A 13,977-nucleotide genomic window follows, 5' to 3' on the forward strand; every position below is an offset into this window, starting at 1 on the left:
TCTCAAATTTAGGCTGCAACTCGTTCATCAAATCGAGCTTGCCTCAAAGAAACAATGAATGGTATCAGGCATGAGCCAACGTCAACAGCTCCAACCGACTCGCACGGTTGACTTACTTTTTTTCTGGTTTATTGTTGGTGACAAACGAGAAGAGTTGAAAGAGACGAGAGGACTAGGACGCCAGCGACCCGAGACAGAAACGAGTGATCGTGTCGAAAGGGACAGCTCACTTTTACCGTGGGCAAGATTTCGACTCGGCTACAATATGATTGCTAGAGGCAGGTTCGGAGAGCAAGATCAAGAGTCGTCTTAGACAACTTGAATCTCGGCTTAGTTGTAGCGAAACATGGGAAGATCGTCGTCGTTTCGGGGCGATAGAACGAGGAGACGGAACAGCCGAGACGAGAAAGGGAGGTATTACGGGATTCGCTCGCGAGGTGAGGGTTCAGAAGCGCGGGAGGCAAGGTAGGGCTCCTTTCGTTGGAGGTCGTCACGGGGATCTGGAAAGAGCAAGGGCAGATGGCGAGGCAAATGCTAATGCGCTAGAGGAAGAGTCTGAAGTGACGATATCTGCAACGAGGCGCTCACGAGGAGCGAGAGAACGGGAAAAGGGCTGAGATCGAAGGCGTCCAGAAAAGTGTTGTGGTGTTCGGAGAGGGCGACGGCCGACTTGGGAGAGAAAGGGGCACGGCAGTTTAGCTGCAGCCGGGAGACACGAGGCGTGCAGACGGGGGGGCTGAGAAAGCCGAAATGGCGAAGAGTGACGGTGATGGCGATGAGGAAGGGAGGAGAGGAAAGAAAAAGGAAAAGACACAAGAACAATGAGAAACAACGAGACAAGACGGAGATGGTGATAGGAAAGAAGACAGAAATTCGCCAAGCTGTGGTGGTGAGGTTGAGGGAGGAAACGGCTGCTGCTCTCCTGGCCGTAAAAAGTCGACAGGGCCTCAGTGCTCGGGCGGGAAAGAGGGAAGAGCGATACGTACCGGTACCGGGGACTTGTACCTGGTCGTACTGGAGGTACCTACACCTAGTACCCACTTCTCTGGAAGGACGCCGGCCAGGACTCAATAAGGATGGTCCTTGGTTAGAGCACACGCAGAGAGGCCAGGAACGGCAATGCCAGGTGCCAAAAGAGCTCGCAACTCACCATCCACATCCGCCTGAGTTGCAGCGGCCATCGGGAGTGGCACCCCCTATAAGCCACCCAAGACGCCCATCCATTTCAGTTCCAATGTCCCTGTTCCCTACTGTGCACTCAACGCTCTACCGTCAGAGTGGGGGCCGCCAATTGCAGCAGCTACTCCGTAGGCGCATCTCATGTCCGACGCGCAACCCTTTCGGGTCTGAACGTGACAGCAGCGTGGTTGCAGTTCGATAATAGCTTCGGTGGCTACAGATGATGGAGAGAGAAGAGATGGATGACACCTGCCGGAGCTGCATCCCACGCACCTGACCGACACGATCGATGGCATCCAATCCATCCGTCCATGCAGTCGACGTGATTTGGACATCAACAACAGACGGCACAAGGCATTCGCTGCTGCCCTGAGTATCAGCCTGGTGGAGCAGATGCCGGTCCTCCCATTGAGATACAGAATACGCACGCAGTACGAGTACGTACTGTAAGCCCTGGGCTGCACGGGACAAGGGGCACCTACCAAGACCTTCGTCAGCAAGCAAGCGAACAAGCAATGGAAAATGCGGTTTCGGTTCTTGAATTCACACATGTCTCGGGCGCCAGAAGCACCTCGACATCCTCACCTCGCACATCCACACCAGGGCCCAACACGAGGTCCTTGGTGGTGCCATCCCAGCGCGTCTCCAGGATTCCCCAAGACAAAGTCCCACGACTTCAAGGAGCCTCGGGCGGGTCCTGTTGATGCCACAAGGGCCCGAGAGCCCGTCATTGGCTGACGGCATCGTTGTGGCATTGACCCAGCCTGCGCTAGACAAGGGATTCAACAGACCCCCGGCCAGGTACAGTGACCACGTCCTTCAAGTACCATCTCTGGCTTTTGGCCTCCTGTCCTGTCCTGTGCCGCGAGGATACGCAAGGGGACCGCCCAGCGCCAGCAGATCGGCCGTTAACAGATTGGATCCAGGAACCTGTCTGTGCTGGTTGCTGGCTGACGCTGGCGCTGTCTGGCTTTTTGACGGTGCTTCCTTCGCTGCATTGTCCAACGACCAACTCAGTATACCAGGAGCAGCTCAAACGTTGGCGCTGACCTGTGCTCCTCGAGGCTGTCATTGTCCTGATAAAGAAGTCCCTGAATTTCCTCACATTGCCGCTGTCTGCTGGTTGCCGTCTCCCACAAGAACAGCCGAAACGATGGCTTTTTGCCGCCGTCTGGAGTCGAGTTGATCCCGTCTGCAATATCCGCACCGCACCTTCAACGATTCGGGGTCTTCAGCCAGGGGTAGGTACCGACGCTTGGCTGCAGAGAATACTTGTCTGGGTACAATACCTACCTACTTGGTTCCAAGCAAGGGGACGGTGGAGCATACCTACCTCGCTGCTTTGCTCCTAATAACCAGTCCAGTCATCAACCTACCTGTTTAGGGGGTTGCCAGAGGCTTAATAGCAGATCCAGTCAATATGCCAGAAGGTCTCCATTCACCCAGTCGTCCGCCAGAAGCGGGCGGCCGGCGGACGTTGATGCTGGGTCCCGCGCCGCTCGTACCGATCCTACGCAGAAAAGCACATCGAAATACGATTAGCCATGGGCCATCCTAGTCGCTTCTGGGACTCGCGCGCATTTGTGTGGCCCTGTGTATCTACAAATCGCTGCCTCGATTTTTCTTCAGGAGAACCCATCCTCACAACCTCGGCGAGCAGGTTCCTGGTCGTGGTTGTTGGTGACTCTTCCAACAGCGTCAAAGTCAATTGAAAGATCAGCATCAGCCTCGTAATCATTCGGTTACCGTTACCTTGTTTCTGGCAGTTGAACCGACAGCCCAGGAATGTTCTTCTGGGAATAAACGAGGAAATCAACCTGGCTACAAGAAAAGCGTAACACAATGGAGCCCACCATCGCATGAGAGGTGATCATCCATTCAGAGGGCCAGGCCCATGGCATGAATCAAACTCGACCCTTTCTCCTGCATCTCAACAACTTAGCGCTCACATCCTGAGTTACCTCAGGCCTTCGATTACTGGCCATGAGATTCGGTATCTCATATGCTCCTGATCCTGATCTCAGTTTGACACATGATTGAGTTGAATCGATGCCGGCAGAAAGAAGCATGCACCAGTGCGCCTCATTCTGCTTGTCGTCCCATGGCCTGCAGTAGTCTTGCTGCGAGGCGATGGCCGCAGGGAGCGTGGATCTCAGACTGGGCATCCGATGGGTCGGATGGGAGATGGAAGTACTGTACTTTCAACAGCAACGGCAAACCCGCAACAAGAACCAAGACCAAGAGACGAGGAGGCGAGGCCCACTGGGTCCTCGAATAACGGCAATCGGGGGCAAAACGGCACCAGACATATGCACGATGGCATCGAAAAGGGCCAGTTCTGATAGGAGGGCAATTGGCAGAGATGTGCTGCAAGGCATGGTGGAGGATGGCCTCGACACCATCTTCCGTCACATTCACGCCGAGAGACATGCTCGTGGTCTTATTCCTGCTGGGGCTGTAGAGTCCCTTGCAACTTGAAGGTTGACACACCGAGCAATGCCTGCTGTGTCGTTCGTCTACGAAGCCCCTGGTTCCCGGTCGATTCTCCACGCTCATTGATCGTATTTTGTCACAACTTTTTTTCTTCTTCCTTCTCTGGCCCTCAAGAGCCGCAACCATGACAGCAAAGCATCACGCCGCCTCTCCACTGAAAGGAAGCTGGAATTTTCCATGACAACACGACATTGACCCAGCAGCCCTCCTTGGAAGAAAGGGCAGCCCTCACGCTGATCTGGGTATTTTTAGACTGGGGCACCGAGAGGGTCAGGCCAGGGCCTGCCTGTTGGTTCTTCTCCATCACAAGTCGCGTATCCCCCACTCAACTGCTCTCCTGTGCAATGGTGGTGGTTGCGTGGCGATACCCAGCAGTGAGGAGTCGAGTACGCTAGGCCTCTGATGTCTAGCCGCGAGTGCCGGGTTCGCAGTGTCTCCGAGCGCCCAACAAAGCCAAATAGATAGAAATGGTATTGTCCCCCTCTTCCAATTCTGTCCTCGACCGACTAGGTTCCCGCCGGTGTCTGCGGGATACGGAGCTGGGAGGGATCGGGTATGGGCAAACAAGGCTGCGATTAACGGCCAGGCGAGTTCATGGAGGTGCGACTCGACGATATGGATGACGGGGTAGTATTCTGCCACCATACAGTTCACCGACAAGTCCTCGTCATTTTACATGCCAGCTCGTGCCATCCAGGCCTGGTAAGCCAATGCTGCTCTAGCACTGGACTGCTTGACTCAGGCAATGGGTCTGGGGTATGCCATTTGGGGAGCCTGGCAGCCTGGGTTGAAATGATGGCAATGCGAGGATGCGCCCCTTGGACCCTCCAGGGATGAAACAAGTTGAGCCGGGGTGCCAGCCTGTCTCAGGCCCCCGTCTTGACATTGCGTGCGAACAACACCACACACGTTCGTTCTGTCATGATGCCGCGCAGCATGAGTCCATTCGTCTACGGGTTCCGGCACTTGTTGTTAGTTGTGTTTGTGACTATCAGTTCACTGTCATCAACCGTTGGCCAACTTGCTGTACCGCGCATGGCGTGCGGCTGGGAATTCAAATGCTGTCCTTGACCTCCTCCTGGACGCTTGTTTTTGCAGAGGACGCGTCAGGGTTCAACGTCACATGCAGTGTGGTTGGCTGCGTTTATTGGGAGCGAGTACGGAACCTTCTGTCGCTTAGCCCCTTCTGGCTTCGAATGGAGGACAAACAACCAAGTTGAATCTTATCTGCATACTGGCACGACGCGGATGTCGACCCGTGTAGCCTACTGCTGCTGGCGTTGATGATGGCTCCGCAGCCCATGCTGGTTGCATCAACAAGATGCAGTGTCTTGCAGCTAGCCACACGGGCTGGAGAGCCTGACCTGGACCAGACCAGGCTGGTGATGGCTTCAACGCCGGTCATCCTTCACCCCGAGACCTTTACCGCTTAAGCAGGTACGGTCAATCAAGGGTAAGCCGCCATCGAAGGGTTCATGGTGGCATCATGGTGCCAGTCGGCGCTTTGTTCGGCTCCCACTTACTGGGGTTTTTGAGCCGCGCCAACCTCTGGTGCAACTGTACCCTTCCTGTCCATCACTTGGGGTTTAGCTTGGTGGTGCTCTCGAATCGCCCATTTAAACTCCCGCCGTTGCCGTTGATCGACGACCCTTCAGGGCCCTTCCTCCGGGAAGGGGCCACGACTAGAGAGTGTCAACCATCCCTCTGGGAGGGTTTCCGACGTGTAGGGTAGACTTCTATGAAGACAGACTTTCCCATCATGTCGGATGAGAGGTCTATGCACGGCGAGGCTATCTCAGCGATCTGTTAGTCTTGTCGCTCACCTAAAGGCGCTTAATTGCCAGATAGTCTCGACCTCTTGTCCATGTCACAAGAAACCTACCTAATGGGGCGCCATGTTCCCATGGCAATCATCGATCACGATGCCGATACACACATCCATTCCCGCCGCACAGGCTCACTCGTGATCCGCCCGGGCCTCTGGGGAGAGACAAGAACACACGGTCCTGGCAGTTGGGCTAACTATTTTGGCGACGGGCGAGACAAGACATCCGTATCAGTACCGTCCAGCCAGCCATGATTCTGGAGACAGTCCTCGACTGTATCAAGATTGGCTCTGGTGTTGATTGCCCCTAGGCCCAGACTACAGGCACAGGGGCCTGGGCATTTCATGTAATTTCATTTCACCTCAGCTTGAGATGAGCTGGAGATAACACGGGGCCGGGTTGCGAGAGGAACCACGTCCTAGCGTCTGGCAGAGCAATTCCCGAAGGTGCCGAGGCCACTATACCAGTTACTGTCACCATCGCCTGTTGCTGGCTGATCTGGAGAGGTTCAGGTTGTCAACCTCATCTCAATCTCTTGCTCGATAAAATGAAGCCCACGTGGACTGCTCAGGGTCTGACATGAGGGTAACCCAACCAAGCAGCAAAGAACAGTGGACTATTCGCCAAGATTACGACAGGTTGCCCTGGAGCTCCGCCTTCTGCCAAATATCTACCCATCCTCCGCGAAGGCCGCAGCTTCAAAAGGGGATCTACACATTCGGATGTAACTTTGGTCTCGGCTCCTTTCCATCCTCTCCCTGTCAAAATATCTACGAACCCTGGCCCGTCCGGGCGGTGCGAAGCTCATTCCAGTTTCCCCAGACAGACCTCTCTCAATTTACTCGAGACGACAGACTGCTCTGTTATTTTGCACCTGTCGGATTTACGAAGCGCGCGTCTTGCAGAGCTGATCTTGCCTGGATAGAGGTGACGACACGGGGCGTCGGAGACGAGAGGGGCGAATCGGATAAATCAACGTCTCAGAGCCACCCAGTCGCATCTCAGCGACTGCACGTGAAGAGCGACAACATAGGTATTTACCTACATTATCCGTGCTCATAATATCCGGATACTGTCATTGAGTGTCTCAGCAGAGAGCACCCTGCGAGGATCCTCAAAAGAGGCCGATCCGGCGGTGCACATCACTCCCCCGCGCCGCGCCGCTCCCCCGCTCCGCATCCATCCCATCCCTCTCATATCGCGCCGCCCGCTTCGGGAAGTCAAGCCGCCGGTGGGGGTTCATTTGTCCGAGCGTGGTATAGATGAGAACCGGCGGTGAGGAAACAAGCACATAGAGACCATGGTCGGTGTCCCGCGCAGCACAGGTTGCCAGCTCTGCCGGGCGAGAAAGGTCAAGTGTGACGAGGCAAGGCCGGCATGTGGCAATTGTATCAAGTATGGCGTTCAGTGTCCAGGCTACGATCGCAGCCGCAAGTTCGTCGTGGGAAAACACCAGATTCGTCAACGAGGCAAGCGAGCAGACAATGTCGTTAAGCCTGCCTCTTGTGCAGCCGACTCTAACACGACCCTGTCTTGCAGACTGGGGCCTCTGGTTCGTGCTCCCCTGACCTTGGCTCGGTCGCTGCAGCTTCCCAGGGCCCAGGTCCTCTACAACATGATAGAGTCTTCTTATATGATATCTGCTGCCACAGACATATACAGCATCCTGTCGTGGGTGGCGGTTGACCGCCTGGGCAAACGAGCCCTACTCGACGGCGCTGTCTGTTCCTTTGCTCTACATCTAGCTGGAAAGCAAACCTCGGACTCTGAACTGATTGCTCAGAGCCGGTCGATATATGTCCTCACACTCAATGAGCTGCAGGCGGCTCTACGACATCCCTCAGAATGGAGTGCGCCCGAAACTCTGTGCGCTGCGATACTGCTATGCTTCTTCGAGGTAGTTCCTCCTGTTGTCCACTCGCCTCTTTAACTCGAAACTGATAACCCTAGCTCTTCGCGGGGACTACTGCTCCGGATACCTGGCTCCAGCATGCCAAGGGCATTGGCATATTGATGGAGCAACGAGGGCCAACGGCTCATGCCGAAGGTTGGGACGCGGCCATGCTACTCTCGTTTCGTGGGATTCTTGTACGTTTCCTCATTTCTCCTCGACCCTAAGAACAAGGCGGAGGGCTGGAACTCGCATTATCTCCATGTCAAGTGACATCAGCGCCTATATGAGATTGCTACGACCATAGCCAAACAACCTCAATGCGGCCCATGATCTCCCCCATTCCATCACCGGCAAGGTTACTCTGCATTGAGATGGCGCGATATAGCATCTCACATATACCCATGAACTCCAAGTGGACTCTCGATCCTGGTCGTCCAATATGGGTGGACCTCACTGAGCTCCCGCCCTTGGCGGCGGCTCTCCCATTGCTACTCTAGCGGATCAAGACTAACACGGCCCCTTGCTAGATAATGAGTGACATGTTCTATCCTGGCAAGGACCAGTTCTTCCTCTTGCGCCCGGCATGGCACCAGGTCATGTTCGACCGTGGGAGGCACCTTATCCACCCGGCCGAGATCCCAGACGAGACGATCCGTGTCGCTGACGCCTTCTTCACCAACCTCGTGCAAGTCTCGCCCGTCTTGAGATGGGGCTATCTCGTCCGCGAGGCCAACAAGGCTGGCATCTCGGTCGAACCCTCCCAGCTCTCCTCTCTGGCCCACCTCGCCGCCGCGAATCACGCGAGTTTCTCCCAGTGGTACGACGAGTTTGCCGCGCTCCCCATACCGCAGCCCATCGAGGCAGCGCCTATCGACCCGGCGTCTTCGCTGTATGAGACTGTCCTGGTGTACGAGCACCAATCGGCCGGGGCGATGCACATGGGGTACTGGGCAAGCATGCTCATCCTGCAGGAGACTCTGGCGCAGTGCGGGATGCCAGTTCCCAATTCGGAGGCATCACAGCGAGATCTCGTCGAGAAGATATTGCGGTCGGTCGAGTCCGTGGGACAAGGCACCATGGGGCCGTATCGGGTTGGGTTCTCGATACGCATAGCGTATGAGTTTTCTTCTGCCGAGGAGCAGAGGTGGATCAGGAGTATACTGGATCAATTCTCGAGAAGCTATGCGGCCGTTGATAAGAAGTCGTATCCCGCTCCAAAGGCGGACACGGATGGTTATTCGGTGCGAGGCACGATTGAGTCGGAGAGTTCGGGGGTGTCTGACTGCTGACTGACGATATATTCTTGCGAGCGTTATATGATACTGACTGATCCAAGCTGGTCTTTTCGAATCTCTCTGCTGTCCTATCCCCCTATCTTCCATTCCACCTTGGTACTATTATTCTAAGCGCTATTAGTCGAAGATGTGCATAGATGCTATAAAACTCCAGCTGTAGAAGACCCATCTCTGGAATCACCATAGGAAGCCATGGTAGAGAGGGGCAGTCACCTCGTCTTGGGGTGATGGTCGAAACCCAGGCTTTGGCGAAGCTTCTTGTTTGAGTATGTTGAAGACCTGAGCTTTTGATAAGCATGATGCTTTAGTTATCAAGTTACGGAAATGGCCGCGGGGATCGAGCCCCGTTAGTTCCTTGACTTGCACACACTGTTGGGTGTAGTGATCATAATGACCAGCAGTCTTGTGAGGCTCCAAACAGTAACTCCAGGAGCAAGCAGGAACACTGTCAGCCGCATTTGAACCCCGTGGGAATAGAGGCTATGCCGCAGCACTCCCATTCAAAGAAGTTTAAAAATATCTATGGGAAATCTCTAGCTGTGTAGAAGTGGTGTATCCTATAGGGAAGATGACAGACCTACGTGACCCCTAGAGAGATGGTTGACCACAACGCAAGATGAGAAAGAGACACCAGAAGAAAATGACTGACGATTTAAAAGAAATCAGTGCCAATGCTCACTAGAGTATCTGTGCGTAGACGGAAATCCATGTCAGTGTTTCAATGTTGAGCCACAACTCTCTAATAGCCGAGCACCTATATATGCCGTTGCCTTGTATATAACATATGCCGTATATGGGACTCAAATCTTCAATTCCAAGGATCCAAGCCCTCCTGAGCTAGAATTTCTCTGACCACTTCCCACTCCTCACATGTGGTTCTATTTGAGTCAGCATGAACGGTACTGTGATTGAAACGACAGATACAATACACTTGGAAACCTTGAGCATGGCTAGTTCCAGTAGCTATATTGTTACCAATGTATATGAGCTGGAGGTGGCGTTCTTCAGGCTCCCTGTTTAGTTCCTGGGATGTGATTGCTTTGGTCAGTGACAATTGAGGCTTGATGATGATGATCGCGACCAGGAGACAGCGTCATGATACTGCGATATAGAGACCTGTACAGTTAGATAGACTAATGTTTGCCCTATTTTTCAAGCTCTTTGTTTGCACTGTGACCCATATCTTATCCCACCATGGTGTAAGTTTCCGCTCGCGGGAAATGCAAGCATCATCGCACCAGTTCATCTCGGCTAGTGTGAATGGCATCCTCGAACTCCAATCGCTACGCCGGTATTACTTACTTTCAGTTAGCAACCTGACTCCTGAATTGTCCCTGAATAGGGTTGCCCCCACGTCCTATGCGGCCCATTGTAGACGCAGGTCTCGTGGCGAAGAGTCGTTAAGTCGCCTTGATTTCATGAATGGGGTTAAGAGTATGGGTAATGAGGGTGCTACAAATTAAATACCAAATAACAATCTACCTCGGAAAAATCATCTCGCGCTTCAGATGCAGTTGCTATTCTGGCTGAACGGATATGTGTTGCTTCGCTTCCCTAGACACCACTGGGCCTAGGAAAATTTTATTCTGAATGCATCCCAGGCGTAAGATAAATCGGATGTGAGGTGCCACTTATGGACTTATTTGTACCATCTCCTCCAGAGAATATGGCCAATGACTTTCATACAAGCCAACCCGGCCGACGTTTCTGACACTGGTCGTGTCGCCCAACCCGAAGCTGATTTTCTTCGGCCCGTTCTTTGGATCTAGGATACGCATGAAGCTTGGGCTTCGGATAATACCATCTATGGGTATTGGCCAAAAATAGTAGCTTCGCATCGTGGTGGGCACTAGGCCAGGCGACCTTGAAGTCTGTTAAATCGTTGTTCAGGAGGAACGATGAGCCTGATGGAGGGTCAACGTCATCATATTGCAGATTTTAGACTCCCCGATGGCTGGGTAACTATCTCTTGAAAGTTACTGGCCATGCCAACGTCACTCGGTGACATACGCTCGGTGTTCTCATGGGTCTCAGGTCCCTTTTGCATGAACATACTACCAATCAGGCTCGGCCGTACATCATAAGATGACAAAAATTAGAGCGTACATAGTGAGATATAGATCTAATCTGTGGGTGTTTAACGCAAACCCCGTAGGAGTTTCTGCAAAGTGGGACCCGTGTAAAGATGAAAATGAGAATAAGGAAGAACGGACAATGGAGTGGGCTGGGCCAGGCCAAGACATTCCTCGAGATAATTGGAACACACAAGTTCTAGAGGTCTTCCAAAGCAAAGGTAGCAGCTACTACGTGGTATAACCTTCTTTCCATGTCATAAGGGTCTGGATGTCCTCGGTGGACTTGGCGTGTGATGCGCACGGGAAATCGGCAAGATGAGCCAAGACGCCAAGGCCAACGTCACTTCTTGGGCATTGAGCATTGAGCATTGAGCATCAAGCATTGAGTACGATTGAGGCTGCCAAACACTGCAATACCAACTCTAAGCATGGATCGAATTGGGCCAACAATTGGGCTCGTTCTACCCCTTGTGATTTCTTCTCGTGACCTCGTCGGGCGTCCTGACGTTGCAACGGACAGGAGATGTGAGAAGCTTCGCCGTGCTGTAGTTCGCCGCCTAACCGTGGCTGGGGGAACTCCTTCGTTTGGTGTGGCATCCATTACCTTAATTCGACCGCGTCATTCGGTTCCCGGGTGCTCAGTGACAAGCACCAAGACCACGGTTACGAATCACAGGTCGATCAGATGCATGGGTGTCCTTCTAGCTGGCTTCCAGAAGGCGGAGGATTACGGGGAAGCGGTGGCCGCGTGACCACTCCTCCACCATTGCTTTTCACTTGGCAGTGACGTTTTGAGTGAGTGGTCTGGGGAGAACGGCACCGACGGCCACTGGGCGTTCACACGGAGTGGATATGGTCGGGCCGCGTCGGGGTCCCCGTTGTGGGGATTGGCGGAGCCCGTAAGCTCGGCATCGGCTGACTGCAGCGCCGGTCATCCTTCGGAGCCGACAGTGCCGATCTGCCCCACTGTCTCCCTTGTTTCTATCATTGGAATTCTGCTGCCTGGGGAGACGATAAACCCTCACTTGGGAAGTAAAGGAGTACGGCAGGATGAGGGAAGTCTATAAGATTGAGGGGAAAAGGGAGAGATAGGACGAGGGGGCTCCATTGCCGAGGTTAGGGAAAGGCAAGGATAAACATCTCCCTGGCGATTTGCTGGCTGATTGACCTCCGTATCACTGTGATAAGCAGTGCCCAGCATTCCTCGTGAGTGGTTGGAGGGGTGATCCATTGCTTCTGTGGCTTCTAGAGACCTTCCATAAGGAGGTGGGCAAACGAGGGTCGCATGGTCTTCCCAATTTGGTGCCGCGGAGGTGCTGTCAGTAGCCCCGATCTGCAGTGCGTCATACCGAGTCCGGGCCAAGACCTGCCGGCTGACCAGGTGCGTCGCCGCGTAGGGCTCCTAGGGCTCCTAGTGCAACATTGATGGTGTTGGCGATTTCTTGGGGTGCGTCTGGAGATGTCTAGGGCCGTGAGGGGCCAGCTCATCACATTTCAGCCGCACGTCCCTAAGGGCATTTAAGGGAGCTTCGTCTCCCTCGATTGCTACCCATCATTCTCTTGTCCTGATCAAACTGTTTTGTTACAACAACAGGCATTCCTTGATATCCATTGATCGCACCAGGAGTGCCCATTGAGCTGAGCTGCCTTGAAGGCTGATAGACCACGATACCCATTGATACCCTGACTCTGAAAGATATCGCGACTCTCTTCCATTGACGACCAAATACTCAATCTCTACAACATATTCCAACACATTCACACAATCATCATGACCTTTGGCCGCACCCGCACAAGCTCCTCTTCCGAGGAACAACGAGGAAGAAACCCTGAGCCTGTTCCCATCATGGATGACAAGGTATGTCGGTTAAAAGCAAGACTGGCCTAGAACACAAGTCTCACAAGCCACCAGCAGCGCACCAACTCGTACTCGAGCGAGGCTTCTTTCCCCGAATCAGCCGCCTCATCCCCGCCCAAGTCATCCCACTCATGGTTCAAGCCCGCACCACAAGCCGTCAATGTCTACACCACCTGTGGTCGGCACACCAACCAGCTCCTGTTTGGCGGACCATCCCTGACGGAGCTCGCCCGGTCCATGCTAAAGAAGGACTGAGACGCAGGAAACCCATTTCCAGGGCTCAGCTGCATGCAGTGCAGCCCTGCTCTACCATGACGTCCAAATCGCGCAACTTGTCAGCCTGGAATTCATGCTGTTTCACATTCATTGTCTTTATTCGACGTCGCTGGCTGGTACGGGACGGGAGTTTTTGTTGTTGCTGTTGGCGAGCGCGGCGTCTTCAGGGTAGAGACATCCTAGACTGGCGGCGCACGGAGCGGAGGACGACGAGATGGAGCACTGTACCACGAATGACGGCCTTGTACGATACCTTTCACTGTAGCAATATTCGTAACGAGTCCATGAATTTGACGATAATATTATTAAACTCGGCTCTTTTCTATAATTGGCGTGTGACGAACCAAAGTCAAAAAACTGCCCATGTGGGCATTGAGCAAGCCCGCCTTTTCTCGCGATTGCGCGTCCCTCGTAACAATGATGGGGAGCCAAGGCAAAAAGCCAAGGCTTGTGATAGTACCGAGTAGTCACATGGATGAGACAGCATGGGCGCGAGGCGGTTGAAAGGATGCTCTGTCGGTCGGACACTAATGAAGCAAGGCCGCTCCAACCAACACCCGACAGGATATTCATAGAATGCGAGAAACGTGTCTTACGACTATCCATTTTGGTCAGTATCCTGCTGATTTCTTGGGCCGAGATTCGAGTCACTTCGGCAGCAGGGCACAGCTTGTCTTTTGCCCGGTGCCAAGTCATTGCCGAGTAACCGCGAAACGAGAAAATATCATGATAGTGAGATAACCTGTAGAAAAAGCAGGATCGAAAAAAAGCTGTTGCCTGAGCTCCATCTGGGGAATCCATGACCAACCTCCTCGACTTGGGCAATTCGACGTGGACAGGCCCTGTTGGAGGAAGCGAACCCCTACTGCATGTTGGCTTGCTGACTGATGACCAAAAAGCGTTACCTCAATTTTGAGGACACAAGGCATCAAAGCGGGTAAGCTCCGGGAAGAACCAGGGACTGCCACCTGCGCTGCGACTCGCCGTCAACATCAGCCCTACGGGAAGCTTGACCTTGAGCCGCAAGCATCGAGCGTTGGCGCCGGCATGGGGGAATCTGGGGAGAGCTGGGGTCTTGTTT

The 13,977-nt window shown here is 53.7% G+C and overlaps 2 protein-coding genes across 2 annotated transcripts; both read left to right on the forward strand.

The window, feature by feature from the left end:
* Positions 1–6,798: 6,798 nt before the first annotated feature.
* Positions 6,799–8,681, forward strand: LRP88_09737 (C6 zinc finger domain protein; the record flags this gene model as incomplete). Its single annotated transcript, XM_083246215.1, has 3 exons — positions 6,799–7,395; positions 7,449–7,586; positions 7,920–8,681. 3 exons carry the CDS (start codon positions 6,799–6,801, stop codon positions 8,679–8,681), a joined length of 1,497 nt encoding a protein of 498 aa, XP_083097328.1.
* Positions 8,682–12,533: 3,852 nt separating this feature from the next.
* LRP88_09738 (uncharacterized protein) lies at positions 12,534–12,875 on the forward strand (the record flags this gene model as incomplete). Its single annotated transcript, XM_083246216.1, has 2 exons — positions 12,534–12,620; positions 12,675–12,875. 2 exons carry the CDS (start codon positions 12,534–12,536, stop codon positions 12,873–12,875), a joined length of 288 nt encoding a protein of 95 aa, XP_083097329.1.
* Positions 12,876–13,977: the final 1,102 nt, after the last annotated feature.

Source organism: Fusarium phalaenopsidis (genome assembly GCF_050370095.1).
Source record: "Fusarium phalaenopsidis strain FUZ10S chromosome Unknown contig_32304, whole genome shotgun sequence".
NCBI classification, from domain to species: Eukaryota; Fungi; Ascomycota; class Sordariomycetes; order Hypocreales; family Nectriaceae; genus Fusarium; species Fusarium phalaenopsidis.